Source organism: Acomys minous (assembly GCF_964271855.1).
Source record: "Acomys minous genome assembly, chromosome: 2".
In the NCBI taxonomy this organism is placed as follows: Eukaryota; Metazoa; Chordata; class Mammalia; order Rodentia; family Muridae; genus Acomys; species Acomys minous.
Window position 1 is genome coordinate 13,887,171 of NC_140484.1, and position 22,159 is coordinate 13,909,329.

Sequence of the window (22,159 nt, forward strand, 5' to 3'; positions counted from 1 at the left end):
ACCTTCTAGACAGAATTTTTAAATTGTGTTTACTTAACCTAGGTGTGGTAGTACATACTTGTAATCTCAGCATTTGGGAGGTAGAAACAGGAGGGTCATGAGTTCAAGGCCAGCTTGGACTACATGAGTCATTGTCTCAAAACAAAGATAAAAACACAAAATACAAAATAACAAATTTGTTGATAATATTAGTATTTATTTAAAATGTTGCATAGTTCTGACTGTGCCTTTCTACACAGAAAAGAGTAGAACTAAGGAGTAGACAAGTAGCCTGGTTAGTAGTTGGTTTTTAGTATAAGCTGATGATGCTTCATTAATGGTGATTCCCTGTAGCTCTTCTGGGTATTAGGCTGTTTCTCTAGTCCTTGCAAAAGTGAAAACGAAAACATTGCTGGGTCTCGTCAAGTCTCCAAATTACGTAGTAGGAATTGATGACTTCTCCTTTCTGTGTGGTGGGTTGGTACACGCCATAGGAATTCAAGTATGGAGCAGAATGTTAAAAATGTTTAAATGTTTATTTTATTATTGTGAATGTGTGTGCTATACATGTGTGAGTGTGGGTGCTCATGTATGGAGGTCACAAGACAGCTTTCAGGACTTGGCTTTCTCCTTCTACTGTGGTTTTCCTGAGATTGAACTCTGGTTATTAAGGCTTGTGCAGCAAGCATTTTTACCCAATGAGCCATCTCATGGGCTTTGATTTTTTAAATTTTTATTTATTTGTTTATTTATTTATTTTCCAAGTCAAGATTTCTCTGTGTAACCTTAGCTGTCCTGGACTCCCTTTATAGACCAGTGTGGTCTTGAACTTACAGAGATTTGCCTGCCTCTGCCTTCCTGAGTGTTAGGATTACAGGCATGCACCACTGTGTCCAATTCTTTTTAATTTTTAAAAAATTATTTATTTTTATTTTATGTACATTTGGTATTTTGCCTGCGTGTATGTCTGTGTGAGGGTGTCAGATTTGGAATTGAAGCCAGGTCCTCTGGAAAAGCAGTCAGTGCTCTTAACTGCTGAGTCATTTCTCTAGCCCCATATGGGCTTGAAAACAGCATGATCATATGTGTGAAGAGAACACAGGGGCTGTGGGTCTAGCTTGGCAGGGAGCTTGTCGAGCTGCACATAGTCCTGGGTTTAATCCCTGGTGTAGCACTAGTGGGCACGGGGCACATGCCTGTGACCTCATTACCCTGAAGACCGAGACGGAGGAGTGAGAAAGAAGTTCAAGGCTTTTGTCAGCTACATAGCAAGTTTGAGACCATCCTAGACTACATGAGAGCCTGTCTGGAGGTGAAGGAAGGGTAGCATAGTACTGTACCGAATGCAGGTGTTCTATAGATTTATGTTTGTCATTTGGTTAGTTTTCAGGCTCAAGAGCAGCGGTTCTCAACCTTCCTGATGCCGTGACCCTTTAATTCAATTCCTCATGCTATGGTGACCCCAACCCTAAAATTATTTTGTTGCTACTTCATACCTGTAACTTTGCTACTATTAAAAACTGTAATATATAAATAAATGATATGTGACCCTCAGGCTGAGAACTGCTGCTCTAGAGGATACATTTGGATGCAGCATTTTTTTTTTTTTTAAGCAGGGGGAACAGTGAAGACAGATAAACATTAGTGTTTCTAGCAGAGGCCATCTGGTAAGCATCCTAATTGCACTCAGTATGCCATAGCTCAAATACATTTCTGACTCACTTAGAATGGTATTTCCTGTAATAATTTAGACTGGCTCCACACCCTACATATTTCTTAAGGTAGGAGTGATATGAAACAGTGGAAATGATAATATAATAAAAGCTTCTCTCAAGGTTTTAGAAATGAGGGCCCACTATGTGGGTCATACTTGGTGTAGGCGCCTAACTTCCCTGCCTTGGACTTCTGAGTGCTGCTGTTACACGGTTATTCCAGAGGGGCCTTGTTTAATCCGTCTTCAAATTTTGTTTGTTGTGCTGTTTGTTTGTTTGTTTGTTTGTGTGTGTGTGTGTGTGTGATGCTGGAGCAGTGTGATGTGGCCCTACACGCTAGGTAAATATTCTGCTGGGTTTTCATCCCAGGACTCTTAAATGCAGAGCTATATCACTCTGTCAAAAAAACAAAAACAAAAAGCAAAACAACAACAATAAAAAAATGAGTTCTTGGACTCCTGCAAGCATTTGCTTTTTAAAAATTATCTGTTTCTAAAATTGACAGAAATTATATATATGATTTCAAATACCATTTTAAATAGATAATGTACAGTGTGGAATGGTTGAATAAAACTAATTAACATGCTTAACTTGGGGCTGCAGAGATGGCTCAGCTGGTAAGGTGTTTACCAGGCTACCATGAGATGAACTTCAGAACTCACATCTAAAAAAGGCAGGTGTGGTGCACTGGGGAGGTAAGCACAGGAGGGTTCTTGAGCTTTCTGGCGATGAGAAAGACCCGGTCTCAAAAAGGACGGTAGGTGACACTGACTCCCAGCCTGTCTATGAGCACATGTCTGTACTTGTCTGTTCAGAGGAGCAGATATTTTTATGGTGTGTGTGTGTGCTCGTCAACCCTGCCCCCCCCCCTCCCCGGCAATTAATGAACTATTTTGTGGCAAGAACATTTAAAGTCTCTCCGTAAGTTAGCAGTGGGAAGAGGCTAAGAGGGTCCGGAGTTGAAGGTCAGTCTTGGCTACATAATAAGTTCAATAAGTTCAAGGCTAGCCTGGGCTACATGAGACCCTGTCTGAAATAACATTCCCATCCCAAAGGAAAAGAAAAAAAGCATCAAAGATTTCTTAACCATTTTTGAATATATAACATTTTATTATTAACTGTTGTTACCATGTTGTAAAATAGACATCTTGAGCTAATCTTCCAAACAGTATTTTCTTAATTAATGAAGAATTTCAGACATGAGGCCTTCCTTCAAATGTTGCCCCCACCCCTCCATCCCCCCAAATTAAATTGGCCCAGCATGGTAGCACACACCTGTAATCATGGCACTTGTGGGTCTGAGGTTGGAAGATTAAGACTTCATGGTCAGTTTTACCAGGTCAGACTGAAGGCAGCATAGGCTACATAAGGCCCTCTCAAACCAAATGTTTAAAAGTTGAGTGGTGTGTGTTACACTGTTCCTCACCCCATATAGTGAACTGACAACACACCAAAGTCAGGGTACCACCATAGTCCATCTTGCTAAACCAGGCAGTTTTACTGGGGTCATTTACTGGACCAGAAATTATTCAAAAGCAGTTCTCTCACCAGAAGCCCATCCCAGCATGGGTGATGGCTCTTGAAAGCTGGGAGCCTGGAGCACACTGTATAGTTCATAGGCAGCTGGAAAGGCTGCGGAGTGTCTACTTGAGGCTGTTGAGATGGTCCAAGCCTCTCCTGGCAGCTTGGCTGGTTTGAGAACGTTCTAAGTGGTTGAGTTTGTCTGCTTCTTTCAGCTGCTCAGTCTATCTTAACCTGTTAGAAGCAGCTTCGCATGTCTAAGTATATCTCTCAGTGGTCCTTACTGCTTACTTGTTTATGCTTGGAGAAGAAAGGGTCTAATGCATCCTATAAGTTTCTGGGACTTCCTGAAACTTTTGAGTTAGGTGCTTTCTGAGCCTAACTAGCTTCCCTGTGGATCCAATAGCTTCATCCATCTTTAGAGCATCCTGTGCCTTACCAAGCTTCCTCCCAAGATAGAAGTGCTTCTTGGAGAACATTTCAACAAAACAATAGAAACCAGTTAGTTTTACTACTTTTCTTCCTTTCCTTTTTCCTTCCTTTGTGTGTTTATTTTTGAGCAGGGTTTTATGTATCCCAAGCTGGCTTCAAACCTGGTATATACCTAAAATAACAGTAACTTTCCTGATCCTCCTGCCTCTATCTCCTAAGTGCTGAGATTGCCAGGCTGTGCCCCATGCCCAGTTTTATGCAATGCTGGGGCTCAAACTTAGGACTTTTTATGTTTTACAAGCCAAGCTCTCTACATCCTGAGCTATGTGGCTAGCACTAGATAGTATTTTGGGGTGTGTGTGAATTGTTTTTGAAATTTTATCAAAGATATTTGAGTTGGTTGTTTGCCATTGCCTAAAGCACGCAGACTGTAGTAACCATTGTTGTACACTGTACATTGTATGTGATGTTTACATTTTTTTCTTTTAGAAGAACCTAAATATTCTTGTGTGTATATGTGAGAGTGTGTGATACATGCTTGGAGGCCTGAGGATGATGGTGGGTGGCCTGTTCTATCATTCTGTTTGACTCTTGAGTCTAGCCCTCTTATTGAACCAGGAGCAAGCCCCATGATCCTCCTGTCTCCGCCTCCCTCAGTGCAGGTGCCCATAGCCATGACAGGCTTTTTATGTGGGTGCTAGGGGTGTGGATTTAGGTCTTCCTGTTTACTTAGCAAGTGTTCTTATTCACTGAGCCATCTTTTCATCCCCAGAAGCTAAATGCTCTTAGTTAAGTACATGTCCAGCCTACTGACTTGCTTCATCATCATCATCATCATCACTGTTTGCTTCGTGCTAGTGTTCTACATCTCAACATAGAAATGATGACAATGTGTCATTAGGAAACTGACCTTCAATATGTGTATGTTGTTCAGCCTTCATTTCCTTGTTATGATTGCTCAGTTTCCGATTGAGGATAATCATCTGGCCAAACCCTTCATTGGTCAGAAGGTAATCCTAGATGCTTAGATGTCATAGAGGCTGAAAGAAGCACATTAGAAGACCATTTCTTTGTTCAACATCTAGAAGCTAATAGTGTTCAGTACAGATCAGAATTTATATTTATCAAAACCAGAATGGAACCATTGGATTTTTCATCACTTCATCCTGACTGTGCCTCTGATGCTGGAATCAGGTATTTGATTTACCATTTCGAAGCTCTGATAACTATAATAAACCAAACTTTCTTTAACATAGGGAATTGGCTTTTTCTTTGTGAACATAGATTATGAATTTAGTAGGTCTTTTTTATTATGCTGAAGTAAAATTTGGTAATTGAGCTTGTGAATTTGTAGTTAAGCAGTCCTTTGCCTTTAAGAAAATAGTGCAGCCTGATGTAATGGCTTGCACCTGTAATCTGAGTGTTCAAGAGTCTGAGGCAGGAAGAATTGTCAGGAGTTTGAGGCTAGCCTTGGCTACATTCTAGGCCAGCCTAAGCGTCAGAAATGAATGAACACTTGTTTCAAAAAAAAAAAAAGATACAATTACTTTGTCTTTAAAAGTATTTAGGGACATTCAGATATTTATCTGAAATAATACTAGTATGATTTTGGAAATAGAATCTCACTACATAACCCTGGCTGTCCCAGAACTTGCTATGTAGACCTTGCCTTAAACTCACAAAGATCCACCTTCCTCTACTTCCTGAATGCTGGGATTAGAGGTGTATGCCACCACTGCCTGGCTAAAATTTTTCTTAAGATGTATACTGTGTGTGTGTGTGTGTGTGTGTGTGTGTGTGTGTGTGTGCACGCGCGCGCATCTGTGTATATGTGTCTATGCATCTGTGTGTGTCTCTGTGTGTGTGTGTCTGTGTGTACGTCTGTGTGTGTCTATGTGCGCTCACACGCCTTTGCCCATGCCCTCATCGACATCAGCTGCTCCTGGAGCTGGAAGTCCCAGCTTGGGTCCTCTGCAAGAGCAGTTTGTACTCTTTACCACTGACCTCTTTCCAGTGCCCTGAAATTATTGCTTAAATTGAATTCAAATCTCCAAAGCCTTGGCATTCTTTATTTAAACCTATTGAATAATGGTTTATTCTCCAATTAATTAGGTGAATTTAAGGAATAAAAATGAATTCGGCATTTATAAAATAAATTTTTAAGGATTTATTTATTTATTTAATGTATGAGCACTCTATCTGCATGTACACCCACATGCCAGAAGAGGGCATCAGATTCCAGTATAGATGGTTGTGAGCCACCATGTGGTTGCTGGGAATTGAACTTAGGACCTCTGGAAGAGCAGACAGTGCTCTTAATCTCTGAGCCATCTGTCCAGCCCCCTATAAAATAATTCTTTAGTACCCATCTTAGCACATTTAGTACTCATTGACTTAGAAATGTTCATAATGATTTCTTTTGACCTCAAGGGAATATCAGGTTATATGCAAAGAGAAAATCTCAAGGGAGACTGGTAAATCTTAATTTTTCTCTTAACCTCATAAGCCAGGCTAGCTGGCCCTCAGACTTCCAGGGTTCTCCTGTCTCTGCCTCCCATCATGGCGTGGGAGGACTGGGATCACAGGTGCTTACCGCCACACCTGCTCTGTGTGGCTTCTGGGGATTAGAATTCAGGGCCTCACACTTGGATGGCAAGCACTTTATCCAGTGAGCTATCTCTCCAGCCTAAAAAGAGTCATCTTTAAATAATACTGTAAAGATAGGATGTGTCTGGTTAGAATAGCAAGAGTAAGGTAGTTTGCAGTTCCAGCATGAGATATAATAAATATCAAGATCTTTTGTTGCTGTTAGTATTATCATTCTTATACCTAGTATCATTCTAATACTACATATTCCTAAGAAATGACAGGTGAAGCTTCAGATTGGTTTCTCTGTGTGTGTTTCCCTCCAAACATTATATGAATAGAATATATTCAGCAGTAAGAAGTAAACTATTGACACATGGAAGGATTTTGTTATACCTCAGGAATTATTCTGACTTAATAAAGCCACTTTAAAAAGAGTATATACTTTGTAATTCCATTCTGAACATTCTTGAAATGACAGCTGTGGAGATTGAGAATAGGCTGTACTTGTCAGAGCTTAAATTAGGGTACACAGAGTAATGGAGGTAGGTTCAGGCTTTTTTCTTTTTTTCCTCTTTCTTTCTTTCTTTCTTTCTTTCTTTTTTTTAAAGATTGTAATGATCAGATTTTATTTTACACTAGGAAGGAGGCCCAAAGCAATCCTCTTCAGTAAAGTTGACAATTAGCTTTACTTAGAATATTTTAATATTCACATTTTTAAAAAGTATTCATTTTACAAATTGTTCTGCTTGGAAAACAACATTTAGAAAACAAAATCAATGTAAAAAGACAGATTAAAACAACTACAACAGTACAAGTTTGATATGGCCCAGATTTACAGCTTGCTTTCTGCGTCTTCTATGTCAGAGAGCTGTTCCTTCAGCTGGTTGCACTGCTCCATGTTTAAGGAAATACCTTTCCTCCCTGCTCCCATTTCTCCTTCTGAGGCCATCCCATGCTCTCTGATACCGGAATTTCCCCTTAAAGTCCCGAGCACTGACGCATCTCTCTTCCCAACCTGGAACATGGTGTCGTCTCTGCTGCTGCTGCTCTGCTCCGAAGATGCCAGAGCTCCACAAGTCTCACCAGAAGCTTTTGCTTCTTCACAGAGTTTTCTGGAACAACTTGCTTTTTTCTCTTTAACCTTTTTTTTCAACTTTGCTGTCAGAATCACTGCCTGAAGAGCAAGTTCCTTTGATTTAGGCATTGCTTTGCTCCTGTAGTCCAACAGCTGCTCACTTGCTCCAGACTTGCTTTTTTGTTTTTAATAGTAGTACAAGAAATCCTATTAGCAGGTATGATGGCTCATTCCTGTAATTCCACATGTGTGCTCATGTGGCATGCATACACACACACACACACACACACACACACACACACACACACACACACACACAGTGAATTTGAATGAGCTTACCAAATTGTATTGTTATCAGTTTTCTGTTATACAGGATGTTTCCACTGGAGGAAGGATCGAGTGAAAGATGCAAGGAATATTTTTTTCTGCTGTTTTGTTTTGAGATAGAATCTCTGAACATAGCCCTGGCTGTCCTGGAACTCACCATGTAGACCAAGCTGGTGTTAATCAAACTCCTACAAAGTTCTGCCTGTCTCTGCCTCCGTAGTGCTGGGATTAAAAGTATGTGCCCCCATGCACAGTCTTCCTGTTGTTTCTTCCTTTCTTTTTTCAAGTAGAACTTTTCCTTTATTGTTCATGCACTAAATCTGCAGTTATCTCAAAAGAAAAAGGATTAACAAAAACCAGTGACCTATATATAGCCTTGTATATCCTAGATATAAGTTGTTCTTGATACTATGCAAGCTGGTTGTCCCAAGCAGTTGCTCTGTTTGATAGATCACTTAGCACTTTGTGAGAGATTCCCAGCACTGCTTTAATATTGTATATTATATTCAAAAGTTATTATGGTGTGTATATAATGCAGTGTTCTAGTTTTAATGTGCATATTTGTGAATAATTAGGTTGAACAATTCTTCAACTGTTAATTGGCTGGTTTGTGACTTCCCCAAGTGTCTGCCAGTTTGTGTGATCTTTCTCATACTGGTTTGTAGATCACTGTTTGCCACTGTGTGCTACCCTTTTTATATTGGTTTGTGGTAGATCACTGTGATAAGGTCAAATGCACCTTTCTGTACAGTTTAAATGTTATTGAGGTCTACTTATACAAAATTGAAAAATTAATATTCAGTGGTTCTTAGTATATTGACCAGGTGAGACAAATCTTTAGTTTTATTATCTATTCAGTTCCTGGCCACTCCTAACTTACTTTCTGTCTCTGTAGAATTAGCTATTTGGGCTGGAGAGATGGCTCAGCTGTTAAGAGCACTGTCTGTTCTTCCAGAGGTCCTGAGTTCAATTCCCAGCAACCACATGGTGGCTCACAACCACGAATAATGTGATCTAATGTCCTCTTCTGGTGTGCAGATATACATGCAGGCAGAGCACTATATATATATAATAAATAAATAATTCTTTAAAAAATAATTAGTTATTCTAGACATTTCATGTAAATACAGTTACATAGTCTGTGCTTTCTTTGTCTGACTTCTTTATTTCACATAGTGTTTTAAAAGGCTGGATGTGGTAAGACACACCTTTAATCCCAGTACTCAGGAGGCAGTGGCAGGTGGATCTCTGAGGCCAGCCTGGTTTACATAGTAGTTCCAGGTCAACCAGGGCTATACTTCAAAAACAACAACAAAAAATAAACAACCTCCCCCCAAAAAACAATCAAACTCCCATGTCATCAAATTTAGTTTCTGTAGTACCAAGTCTTAAATCATTTCCCAGTCTATGCTTGCTTTTTATTATCAAGTCTTTTGGTGAACAGATGTCCTTAATTAAATTGATCAGAGGGGACTGGATATAAGATTTACCCTTGCAAAGTGTACAACAATGATTCACAAAAATGTATAACCCTTACCACTGTCTATTTTCAGAATGTTTTCATCACTCTCAGAAGGAAGCTGTCTCTCTACAGGACTGACTCTCCATTCTGTCTTCCCTGTAGCCCTTGGCAAACACCAGTGCACCTCTGTCTATAGACCTACTTATTCTGGATATTTCATACAAATGGGGGCCACAGGTCATGTGGACTGTTATGTTTGGCCTCTTTTCACTTAGCATTACAAAAATATTTTGAAAAATTATTTTTTATGGATTTGGAGAGAATGCTCATCAGATAAGAGCACTTGTTGCTTTTATGGAGGACCTGGGTTTAATATTTTAGTACCCCTATGGTGGCTCATAACCATCTATAACTGGAATCTAGTTTCCTCTCCTGGTCTACCAGGCACACACATGGTACACATACATGCACTCAGAAAAGTACTGGTACATATATGATAAAATCTTTTAAAAATTACTTTGTGTGTGTGTGTATTGAGACAGGCTTCTCACACTATGTGGATGAGGCAAGCTTTGGACTTATAGGAGTCTTCCTGCTTCTGCCTTCTAAATGCTGAGGTTACAGTCATGTAGCACTGTGCCTAGCAAGCAGAATGTTTTTAAGTTTATCCATGTCAGTACTTACTTTATTGGCATAATAATATTTTATTGTATAGATATACTGTGTTTGTCAACTTAATACAATCCAGAGTCATCTGAGAAGAGGCAACCTTAATTGATGATTTCTGTGGAATGTCAGCTTGTTCTGGGATGTATCAGAAAGCAAAATAAGCAAGCCAGTAAGCAGCTTTCCTCCGTGGCCTCTGCTTCTGTTCCTGCCTCTTAGGTTCCTGCCTTGACCTCTTTTTGTGATGAAACTGTGATTGGGACACCAGATAAACCCTTTTCTACCTGTAGAAACCTAAAACTAAAATACAGTATCATGAACATTTGTGTAAGGTTTTGTAATGAGCATTTGTTTTGGTCATGTATCTAGGAGTAGAATTTGCTTGATTATATGGTAACTATGCTCAAGTTATTGATACATTAATTATTCATGCTAATGTATCATTTTGCAGTCCTACCTTTAGTATGTGAGCATTTCAGTTTCCCTGCATCCTTACACCATTGCTGTTGTCTCTTGATTAGAATAGCCACCTTAGTGCACGTACCTTGTAAGTTCAGCTTTTATTCTCCTTATGAGGGTGGTTATATCTTTACATGGCGTTTTTTATTTTGGTTTGGTTTGGGTTTTGGTAAAGATGGTTCTTACTTGATGTGGAGTTCACTCGTATAATCTTGGCACTTGGGAGTAGAGGCAGAGTGCATGTACATATGAAGGCCGGAGGTCAACATCAGTTGTCATTTGCTTTTCCATTTTACTTTTTGAGACAGCATCTTCCCTGAACTCAGAGTTTACCTGTTTGACAAGACTAGCTGGCCTGAAAATTCCAGGGATCCTCTGTCCTTGCGTCCCCAGCTCTGGGATCTGGGCATGTCCTCAGGAGTAGCTTTGGGTGAGGCGGCTCTGCCCTGTTCTCAGGGCAGGGCCGCCTCACCCGCACCCGTGATGTTAGGGCAGGGCCCGCTCTCCAGCTCCCATGTCGTCGTGGCATGGTCAGCTGTTATCATGGCAGGGCTGGCTCTGGGATCTGGGCATGTCCTCCAGGAGTAGCTTTGGGGCTTTTTACTTGGATTTGGGGATCCAGACTCAGGCCCTTAAGCTTGCAGGACAAGGGTTTTATGGACAGAATACCCTCCCCACATCCAGAGTTTCACAGCCGTACAGCTTACACTTAGATTTTAGGTCCATTTGTAGTTATATTTTGTTTATTACATAAGATGGGGCGGGGTCCAGATTAATTCTTTTCATAGGACTGTCTAGTTGTCCCAAGACCATGGTTGAGAAGATTATTTTCATGTTGAATGGTCTTGGTGTCCTCATCAAGGATCATAAATGTATTATAGTTATATGTAGCTGGTATTACCTCTCCTCATGTCAATACCACAGTCTTGTGTCCTCAGGTCAGGGCTGGCTTTCCACCTCCCATGTCCTGGGGTGGGGCTGGTTTTCCCACTTCTGTGTCCTCAGGGCAGGGCCAGCTTTCCATTTCCTGCGTCCTCAAGGCAGGGCCTGCTCTCAGGCTCCCATGTCCCCAAGCATGGCTCATCTGTTCCCGCCTCCTCAGGGCCAGATCTCCTGTTCTTGTGTCCTAGGGTCAGCTTTCCTGCTTCCATGTCCTCAGGGTCAGCTCTCCTGCTCCCGTTCAGTTCACCAGATTGTTGCTGGCCGTTGAGGCCTGGATGGCCTCCTACTCCTATGGGATCTTGTGGGACATCTAGCAGGTGGCAAGTAGAGGTCCCTCAATGTCTTTGTTGAGTAGCTTGCAGAAACCATTGATGTTGGCCCAGCTCAGCTTCTTGTCCCGGGGAACTTGTGGCTCTGTTGATTCTGCCTCCTGAGTCTCTGGTTCCATCACATGCTCCATCCACCATGGGTCTCGCCTCGGTGCTGCCCCTAGTATCCACCTCAGCACGATCCAGTTCATGGCACTGAGCATGGTCCTGGCCCGTGAAAGGAGGTCCGTGAAGCCTGTGGTGTGGGTGGTGCAGTCCTCGACTCAAACAGCACTCCCTCCTCGAACGCCATCTCCTTGGCGCGTACTGCACTGGGGCGCAATCCAAAGGGTGGCCTGAGCGTGGTTTCCTGGTCCTGCAGTGGGAGAGCATGGATGATCCACATGACAGGATTTCCTTCTTTCAGGGAAACACCAACACTGTGTTTTGAAGCTCTCAGTATGGTCCTTTGGTGGCTGTACAGTCTCTGCTGTATCACAGATCAGACACAGTGTGTGATTGACACTATCTTGGATGATCTCAGAATGGGTATTTCTAATATACTGCGCTAAAGCGTTTCCTTCTAATCAGGGCACTCTCGGGGATGAACACTTCTGTGTAGCTCTGGAACACAATCCTCCTCCTCAGAATGCATTGCGGTCCTCATCTTTCGAACACTGTGCCCCAAGCTTGTCAAGTCTTATGAAAGTTAGTTGGTATTTCATTGAATGTGTACATATCATTTTGAGGAATATTATTACTTTAACAATATGGAAGTCTTTTGATCCATGGTGTATGATGTCTTTCCAGTTTTTTTAGGTTTTAATCTCTGTGGTATTTTATAGTATTCAGTGTACAGGTCTTGAGCTTCTTGTTAGATTTATTTGCAAGTATTTTGTTATTTCTGGTGCTGTAGTACATGAAAGTGCCTCTTTTAATCTTGTTTTTAGGTTTTTCATTGATACTTTATTGAAAAGAACTGTTGTATCACTATCATCATTTTAAGTGTATACATGTTTTGCATTTGTGGCTGTACACCGCTTGTGAACCTGGTACCCAAGGAGGCCAGAAGGCTTCAGTTTCCCTGGCACTGGAGTTACAAATAGTTGTGAGCCACCATATGTGTGCTGGGAATCGAACCCTGGTCCTCTAGATGAGCAGCCAGGGATTTAGCCCGTGAGCCTTCTCTCCAACCCTAGAACTGTTTCTGGTTTTAATGCATTGTACTGTTTTCTGAGTTAGTTTATTAGTTCCAGTAAAGTTGTGTTTCAGCATTTTTCAGCTATTAGAATCTGTCATCTTTAGAAAGAGATTGATTTCTTATTTTCTAATTGGAGAACTTTGATTTTTTTTGCCTGTTTTGTCTAGAATGTATGGTGTGAAGTAAACTGAGAATACGGATGGCTTTTTAGCTCTTGGGTTTTTAAAATTTTTTTATAAGATGTGTGTATGCATCATGCATGTGCCTGGTGTCTGTGGAGGTCAAAAGGGGGTGTTAAATCCACTGGAACTACAATTACGGAGAGTTGTGCGCCATTTTTGTGGGTCCTGAGAATTGAACACAGGTCCTCTGAAGACCATCCAGTGTTGTAACCACAGAGCCAACCCACCAGCCCCAGCTCTTGTTTTTCATAGCTGCTCTTTATTAGATTGAGGAAGCTCCTGTCTATTCCTGTTGGTGAGTTCTTTTTACCATGAAGGGTTCTTGGCGCACGCGCGAGCGTGTGTGTGTGTGTGTGTGTGTGTGTGTGCACATGCGCGTGCGCGCACAAATGTGCCACAGAGTGCATGTGGAGGTCAGAGAATAACTGTAGAGTCAGATCTCTCCTGCTACCTGTATGTGGGTCCAGTTTAACTCAAATTGTCAGGCTTACATGGCCAGTGGTTTTAGTCACTGAGTCATCTCACTGGCTCTTTTTGTCTTTTTTTGAGACAGGCTTATGTAGCCAAAGTTTGTAAACTCTTGTATCCTACCTCCACTTCTTGAGTGTTGGGTTGTAGCATATACCAACATGCCTGGCTATTCAATGCTAGGAAGTGAGTCCATGCCTTTGTGTCCTAACCAGGCACTCTGTCAACTGAGCCATCTTCTTATCCCAGAACAGGCATTGTTTGTTTTTAACTTAAATTAAAAAATTTACTTTCCATTTTAAGTGTTCCTCCCCTCCCCTCCTCTCCTCTCCCCTCCTTCTCCTTTTTCTTCTTCTTTTTAATTTAATTTTATTTTTTTAAAGATTTATTTATTATATATGAGTGCTTTATCTGCAGAAGAGGGCATCAGATAACATTATAGATGGTTGTGAGCCACCATGTGATTACTGGGAATTGAACTCAGGACCTCTGGAAGAGCAGGCAGTGCCCTTAACCACTGAGCCATTTCTCCAGCCCTTTTCTTCTTTTTTAAATTAGGAATTAAATTCAGGGCTCACTTATGAGGCAATTACTCTCCTACTTTTTTCCTCCTCTTTTTCTTTTTCTGTATTTTGGAGATAAGGTCTTACCTTGTACCTCTTGGTGGCCTGGAACTTACGGAGATCTGCCTGCTGAGTGCTGAGTGCTGGCACTAAAGGTATGTGGCACCATGCTTGGCCCTAACTCACTTTTTATGTTTTTATTTTCAGACAAAAGTTCACTACATTACTCAGACTGACCTTGAAATCATTGAGGCCCAAGCAGGACTTAAACTTTGGATTTTTCACCTCAACTTCCCCAGAAACTGAGATTTTATGTATTTCATGCTGTTGCATAAACCCTGTACATTATATTTGTCAGGAGACAGGAATGTTGAAGATATTTTTCTTTCAAACCTTAGCTTGCTCTGAGATCCGCCATTAACTTTTAGAATGTTCTAGATTTGTCCTTTATATCAAAGATTTGCAAATATCTTTTCACATGAGCTGAATGTTTCGAGCAAATGATACATATTTTTAATGCAGGAGTTTCCTTAAAAACAGTTAATAAAATCAGAGGGGGAAAGTTTGGTGTGGAAATACTTTAATTCCTCCAGTAATATCGTCCAACACACAGCACTTCTTTCTAGTAGCTTACATTGTTTATTTTCTAAGAGGGGAAAGTAATTGAACTGTTCATTAAGACTAAATCGTTTATCTGGTCTTTCCTGCTCTGAGTACATGGACTGATTTTGACTGACTAGGGCTGCTGTGTTCTGTGATGCTCGTATTGTTTGTGTGCTGTTGGAGGGCCTCTTTAGGGGGTAAACTTTCTTTTTCTGTGTTTGCCAGTAACAGTTCCTGTCTCGTACAGAACCTTGCATTTGTGTTGTCTTCTTTCTTAACTAGCCAGTGTTAAACCTTCCAGGCCATTAGTAAATCTTCCTGGTCTCTACCTCTTAGTAGGTTTCCAAGTTTTAAAGCTGAGGATATTGGTCCCCGAGATACAGCCTGGTGGCTTTGTGCCTGAATTTGTTGGGCCTCTCAGGGCCTGTGTTCCCAGCGTTAACAAGGAAGCTACAGTTCTCAGGAGATCAATGCAGCTTGTTTGTTGATCCTGTACTCTTATCCAGAGGAATAGGCTCTGAGGATGTCTAAGGAAGGGTGAGTGCGCTGCTTATACGTCTCTGGTTTTTCTGCGTAAAGAAATGTTATCTGAGGGATTTGAAGACTAATAAGCAATGCTGCCAGTCTGAGTTAGGAGCTGGAGGCAGATGGAGCAAAATTCAACCAGAGCTAATAGTGTGTTAATATATAATCTATTGTAAAGATACTATGCTGTTTTGAAAGAAAGCATTAAGTACTCCTGCTTTTCCCCTTATAGAACGTGCTTTTGTTTTTGGGTATAGAGATTGGAAGCAAACAGTGGTAGCCTACAAAGAATTCAGTGAGGTTTAAGATTTTAAAGGCATTTTAAAAATCGGACTTTTAGAAAATGGGGTGAAAGATTGAAAAGCAGCGTCTGATTCTGTTTCTGAACAATGGAAGCAAAAATAACTCCCAAGTGCAATCGCTTTATTCTCTTCAACTTATAATGTAACGTAGCTGTGTTAATTTTCATTTTTGTATTCTTTCTCAGATGATTCAGAGTCTTTTATTGACTCTCATTTTGTAACCTTTGCAATGAGTTAACTAAGTGGCAAGTTAATTACCAGGTACTGTTGGTCTTTTCATTTCTAGGCTTTCTCGGGAGCCATTCCTTTGCCAGTCCTTTTGTCCTGTATGGAGTTTTGAAATGGCTCTAGGATCTTGCACTCATAGTTAATTTAAGCTGAATCATTTATTATGGGCAAAGTAAAATTAATTGATCCACTTTACTACTGTTCTCTCTTAAATTTTACTTCTCTTTTTAAACTTCATTAGGAGTAAAGAGAAGAACAAGGGTATAAATAATTTTGTATTGCATTTTGATGTTTTATGACATCACTTGAATTTGAGGAGTTTCTTTCAAATGTGGAAGTTGTAAAAGGACCATTTCTTTAGGTTCTTGTGTTTGCTTGTTTGTTTTCACTTACAGCACTGTTAGAGATTTCTGTTGATAAAGCATTTTATGATAGGGATTACCACAGATGCTGGTATATTTGTCAGATCTGTATATAATGGTTATTTCGAAAACTTGTTTGTAGATTTAAGATGAACTATATTTCTAGATGAAGTTAAAATTTGGGGCAGGCAATTATTGTTTATTTCCTTCCCCGGTAAAGCAGATGTTAGAGATACTTAGAAAGTTAGAGTTGAGGGCTGGAGAGATGGCTCAGCGGTTAAGAGCACTGACTACTCTTCCAGAGGTCCCAGCAACCACATGGTGGCTCACAACCACTTATAATGAGATCTGAAGCCCTCTTCTGGCCTACAGGTGTACATGCAGACATAACACTGTGTACAGAATAAATAAATCTCTAGAAAGAAAGAAAGAAAGAAAGAAAGAAAAAGTTAGAGGAGTATAGATCAAAAGGGCACCTTAGAGGGGTAAGCTGGTTTTCTAAGTTTATCTCTCTTGATGATGGGACGGTACCTTTAAAGAACATGGGTTATGTAAACAGAATCAATTAGCTGTATTAGTTGTTGCTGTTTTTGGAAATAATTACATAAATTTTGTGCTTTGCAATGATTTTTGTTTTTTTGAAACAAGGTTTCGTATAGTCCAGGCTGGACTTTAACTTATTTTGTACCAGAGGCTAGCCTTGAACTCTTAGTCCTCTTGTCTCTACTTTCCAAGTGTTGGGATTGTGTGTACCTGAATGACTTGCTTAGAGTCCTTACAGCCACTGTTTTTATCATTAATATTCAGCAATCTGTTACATTGTGGCATCTATGAATACTTAGTGTGCCACAAAATGATGATGCTTCGCAGAAACAGACCGTGTATTGAGAGTGACCCCATAAATAAGAGCATGATGGAGATGAAAGTTCCCAGTTGTTAGTGATGTGAGGTCAATGCACAATGCATTACTTATGCTGGAGTAAACAGATCAATTGTGCTGCCAGCCATATAAAGTAAAGCCCATGTAATTATGTATAGTATATACTGCTTGATTATCAATAGTCATATTAGTACTTTATGGATTCATTATGCTATGCATATGCATTATTATTTTAAAGTGCATTCTTTCTACTTATAAAAATGTTTGTGGCTGGAAAAGTGGAGAGCCTGAGTTTGATCTTCAGAAGCTCTGTGAAAAAATTAGGAGTGGTAGTACATTCTGTAATCCCAGCCCTGGAATCTGTGGGCCTCACTGGCCAGCCATCCTGCTTATTTGGAGAGTTCCAGAGTAGTGAGAGACTTTGCCTCGAAAAGAAAAAAGAAAAAGAAGATAGGTGGCACCTTAGTAATTATACTCAAGGTTGTTTTCTGGCCTCCGTATATCCATGCATATCTGCACGCACAAACATACACATAAACACACACACAGAGAATAAGTTACAGCAAGGCTGTGTTATTCTATCAGCAACCTCATGTGGCTCGTATTTACTGCCCCTCTTGATTACATTGAGATCGTGTGGAATGATTGACCTGTGCCATCTTCGTTTGTGTAAACACACTGTCTGATGTTCACATGGTGTGCCCTGTCATTACATGACCATGGGAACTGAGACAGTTTGGTATTAGTAGGATAGATGCAAAGATCACAGGATCAAATAGGAAATCGATCGATCCTATGTGTAGTCATGGTTTTCAGCAACGACACCAGGGATTTTAGTGAGATGCTAGGGTTTTGTTTTGGTTTTTGTTTTTGGGTGTTTGCTTTTTTGTTTGTTTTTGACAGAATCTGTGTATTTTAGCTTCACCTCAAAGTTTCTAGGTGTGTGTGGGGTAACCTTGAACTTCTGATCCTCTTGGTTCTATCTCCCCAAACCTTGGGATGACAGCCATGCAACCACTGCACCCAGTTTATGCAGTACTGGGGAGCAAACCCAGAGTTTCGCGCATGCTAGGTGAGCACTCTACCAACTGAGCTCAGCCTATATAAAAACACACATATAGAAACAATGCAAAGTGAATTACATATTTGTCACCTTGTATAAGGAAAATTTTATTTAGTTAAAACATATAAAAGACTAGCCGGGCGTGGTGTTGCACGCCTTTAATTCCATCACTTGGGAGGCAGAGGCTGGTGGATCGCTGTGAGTTCGAGGCCAGCCTGGTCTACAAAGTGAGTCCAGGACAGCCAAGGCTACACAGAGAAACTCTGTCTCGGAAAAAAAACAAAAACAAAAACAAAAAACCCATGTAAAAGACTAAATAGATAAAATTGGCATCATCAAAACAAAACAAAAAAAACCTTGTTTTTTGAAAGCCATCACTAAAAAAAAAAAAAAAAAGAAAAAAACAAACAAACAACCCCCCCCAAAAAAAAAACAAAAAGGAAAGCTGTAGACTATGGGAAAAATTGTCATATTTGTATGTGATAATGTAGTGTGTTCTCATAAACCTATATCCAAAATACATGAAAAACAACTCTTACTGCACATAAGACAAACAGCACATCTTAAAAATGGAAAAAAACCCACTTGAGTAGGGGGGAAAGCAAGAAATGCCAGATAAGCCTGTGAAAAGATGCTTAGTCATCAGGGAACTGTGGGTTGAAACCACAATGAAATGCCATTGCACACACATTAGACTGTCTAAAGTTAAAAATACCGACAGGAGTATGTGTACCAGGGACGTAGCTAAGTGACAGAATGCTTGGGTAGCATGTGTGAGGCCCTGCTTCAGCCCTTACACCATGGTCATCCAGTAAACTGACAGTGTAGAACAGCTGTACCTCATGCATTGCTATTGGGACTGCAAGTTAAAAGTTGACAGTATCTTTTCAAGTTAAATATACTGTATCACCCTAGTAATTCCACTTTTAGATATTTGCCCAAGAAAAATGAAAGTATATGTCCTTGGAAATTTATATGTGATGCTTTTCATCACAGCATTATTTAGAATAGTCCCAACCTGGAAACAACCCAAATTGGGAGGATAAGTAAAGTGTGGTATATCTATACAATGGAATACCTAAAAATAAAGGAAGTAATTATGAAATATGCAGCAGCATGGATGAATGTCAAGAGTACTGTGCTAAGTAAATGAAGCCAGATACACAGCCCCATATGTAATGCTATTTACATGGACACTGTACTGATAAACTATGGAGCTGGCTCAGTCAGGGAAGTGCTTACTGTACAGGCACTTGAGTTCAGCTCTCAGCATCCATGTAAAAGCCAGGGAGTGAGGTGTTTATCTGTAATCTCAGCATCTGGTGGAAGTGGGGGTGGAGACAGGAGGTTTCTTGAGCTCATTGGCTAGTCAGCTTGCCATGTAGATGTGCTGCAGGCTCAGTGAGAGACCATGTCTCAGAAAGCTAGGTGGAGAGCAGTTGAGAAAGACATCTAATGTCAGCTGTTATACACGCCTCCTCCCCCATGCACACACAAACTGTACACGCAATCACATGATACCAAACCCCAAACCCCAGAGGTGCATGGCCCCTGAGGAATGATCCCCTGACTCTTCCCTTCTCCCCCACAAACCTGCTCATACACGGAGAGGTTAAAAAAAAAAAAGCAGTGAGCTTTGTGGTCCTTTAGAGTTAGGAGTTGTGGAAGGTGTTATGAAAGACCATTTTTTTTTTTTTGATTAAAGGAAATAGTGGTAGTTGTTGTAGGATTATATACAGTTGTCAGAATTTACCAACCTTACAGGCAATACAGTTGCGCCTTATTTATTTTCTTTCTCTTTTTCCTGAAATGACGTTGCCAAGGCTGCCCTGACTTCTGGTCCAAGCAGTCCTGCCTCAGCTTCTTTCCCAGCTGATTTTCCCCTCAACACAGGGTTTCTCTGTGTAGCCTTGGCTGTCCTGGACTCCCTTTGTAGACTAGGGTGACCTCAAACTCACAGTGATCCACCTGCCTCTGCCTCCCTGAGTGCTGGGATTAAAGGCATGCAGCACCACACCTGGCTCCAGCTGATTTTTTAAATATTTATTTATTTTTAATGTACATCTGCTTTTTGGACTACATGAATGTCTGTGTGAGGGAGTCGGATCCTCTGGAACTTGAATTACAGACAGTTGTGAGCTGCCATGTGGGTGCTGGGACTTGAACCCGGGTCCTCTGGAAGAGCAGCCAATGCTCTTAACCATTGAGCCATCTCTTCAGGCCCCCTGTTTTTTTTTTAAATGGGTAAATTCTACCTTAAAGTTGTTAGAATGCTCTCTATCTCCATGAAACCTAGGACTTTGTGCATGCTAAGCAAGTGATCAGACATTCCACCCCCAATAATTTTATACATTTGTTCAATTAATTTGGGGGTGCACATGTGTGTATCATTCACTTGTGCCATGATGTGTATATGAAGGTCAGAAGACAACTTGTGGGGGTTGGTTCTCTTCTACTATGTGAATTCTGGGATCAAACTCAGGCCCTCAAGCTTGTTAGCAGGCCCTTTTACCTGCGTGCTGGCTCTTCCCCCAACATTTAAATGAATTTCCTTAAAGTGCACTTTCAAAACCTTTGGTGAAAAGATAATAAACATTACACATTATCTTGTAGGATTTTTCCCTTGCTTTTAACACACTTTTTTTTTTTTAAGTTGGGCAAAATGCCACCTAGAATTCAGGTTGAATTCTTCTAGGTAGGGTTTATTTTTGCTTCTTTCAGCCATCTGGGAGCAATATCAACCATCTTGGTAGTGTGACTTGCTCACTTCTGAGGGGATGTTTTCCTCTCTCCCTTAGAGAGTGTGGAGGGTAAACGCACACATTTCTCTGTGGACTCCTGTGTTGCATATGTGTGCACCCTTGCCTTGTCATGGGTAGAGCCCGCTGAGGGTCAAGCTTTACGTAGAGTCTCCTTCTAATGCTCTGCCTTTTCTTGAGCACCCACACCCCCGCTTCTAGCTCGTGTGCACTATAGGTAAGCTTCATAGCCAGTGATACTGTTAGTCTGAATCACCTTAAGTTCTGCTCTGTATTCGCCTCAGTCCTGGGTTTCTCTGATACTCTTAGGAGACTGAAGCACTGCTTCCTGTGCTGAGGACGCAAACTCTTCAACTTTGAAACGTTACCGTGGCCGTGCTTGTGGCCGGTCCCTTGCCCCCGCCGAAGTGCTGACGCTGAAGACATGACCCCACTTCACTAAGTTCATGGTGCCAGTGTGCCTACTCGGGTGCACTTAGAAGCTCTTCCCAGCGAGCAGTTCAGATGCATAATGGCAGCTGCTCACAGGGAGAACAGATGTCCAAGAACATTTTACAGCCGAGTTTTTACTCTCATTTGTTGTTGCAGTAACTGTTGTTGGGCACTTGGCCAGGAAACTGTGACTCCTAAGCAAAGGGAGGAGTTACAGATAAAGTTCACCATTGCCAGAGAAATTCTATTCCAAATGGATTTGTGTGGAGCAACAGTGATATCCAATGACAAGTTAAATTAGACACAGAGGTGTTTTCTCCCACACTGTCTCAGAAGATACATGGTGTTGAGAGGCCTGGTTCAGGCGGAACAGTCTTTTTGAAGTTAGGTTAGCATCACACACACTAAAAATTGTATTAGGAATTTTAAGAAGAATCTTGTTATGTGACTTCAGAAACTACCCAGACAGTTTCAGTTTGCAAAACGGAAACCAGTGACAGATGAGGTAATTGTGCTCTGAATTTATTGTCAAATCCAAACCAAGTAGAATTTGCTGTTTACAGAATTCCAAATATAGTTAAGTTGCATGTTTATGTTAAGTCTGAGACTCTTAGATCTTCTTCTTAAAGCACATTATAGTAATGATTTTATATTTCTTGCAGCTAATATTTGTATTTGAATGGAATTTCTTCAGGTTTTTGCCTTACTGCTGTGGGATATGACAGTAAATACTGCTAAACGTGTTTTTATTGAAGTCTGTGTTTAGTTTTACAGTGTTCCTGTGTATCTCCTGTTAATGCTCAGGTGTCGGCTCACAGTGGCTGGCTTGTGGGAATTGCGGCTGATGGTTGGATTTATGGTTCTGCCTTATGATTGGGTTCTCAGTTCAGTCATGAGGTTTTGGTTGATAATTACAGATTTTAAAACATGCCTTTGATTTTTATAGATATGTTCATGCTCTAGAACACAGGTAAAATTATTCTAGTAGCTAATGATTTAGTAAAAGATTACGGTAGACTGGCATTGGCAGATGTGCAGAAAGTCTTGGGACTCGTAGAAAATTGTGATTCTCTTAAGTACACAAATATATTTGTTTTGAAATATGTGAGCTTGTCTTTT

The 22,159-nt window shown here is 40.7% G+C and overlaps 1 protein-coding gene and 1 pseudogene across 5 annotated transcripts in view; one reads left to right on the forward strand and one right to left on the reverse strand.

Moving 5' to 3' along the window:
• Positions 1–22,159, forward strand: part of NT5C2 (5'-nucleotidase, cytosolic II) — a 125,451-nt gene that overhangs the window by 63,278 nt on the left and 40,014 nt on the right. Inside the window, exon 1 of one of the 4 annotated variants that reach the window (XM_084763210.1) lies at positions 4,685–4,838. The exons of the other annotated variants lie outside the window; for them this stretch is intronic. Within the exon in view, the coding sequence (XP_084619336.1) occupies positions 4,780–4,838 (59 nt within the window). The 5' untranslated portion in view covers positions 4,685–4,779. Of the gene's footprint in view, positions 1–4,684; positions 4,839–22,159 lie in introns of those variants that run through there. 4 annotated transcript variants of the gene reach the window in all.
• Positions 6,545–7,891, reverse strand: LOC311585113 (activated RNA polymerase II transcriptional coactivator p15-like; annotated as a pseudogene). Its single transcript has one exon. The product of its transcript is annotated as an activated RNA polymerase II transcriptional coactivator p15-like (transcript).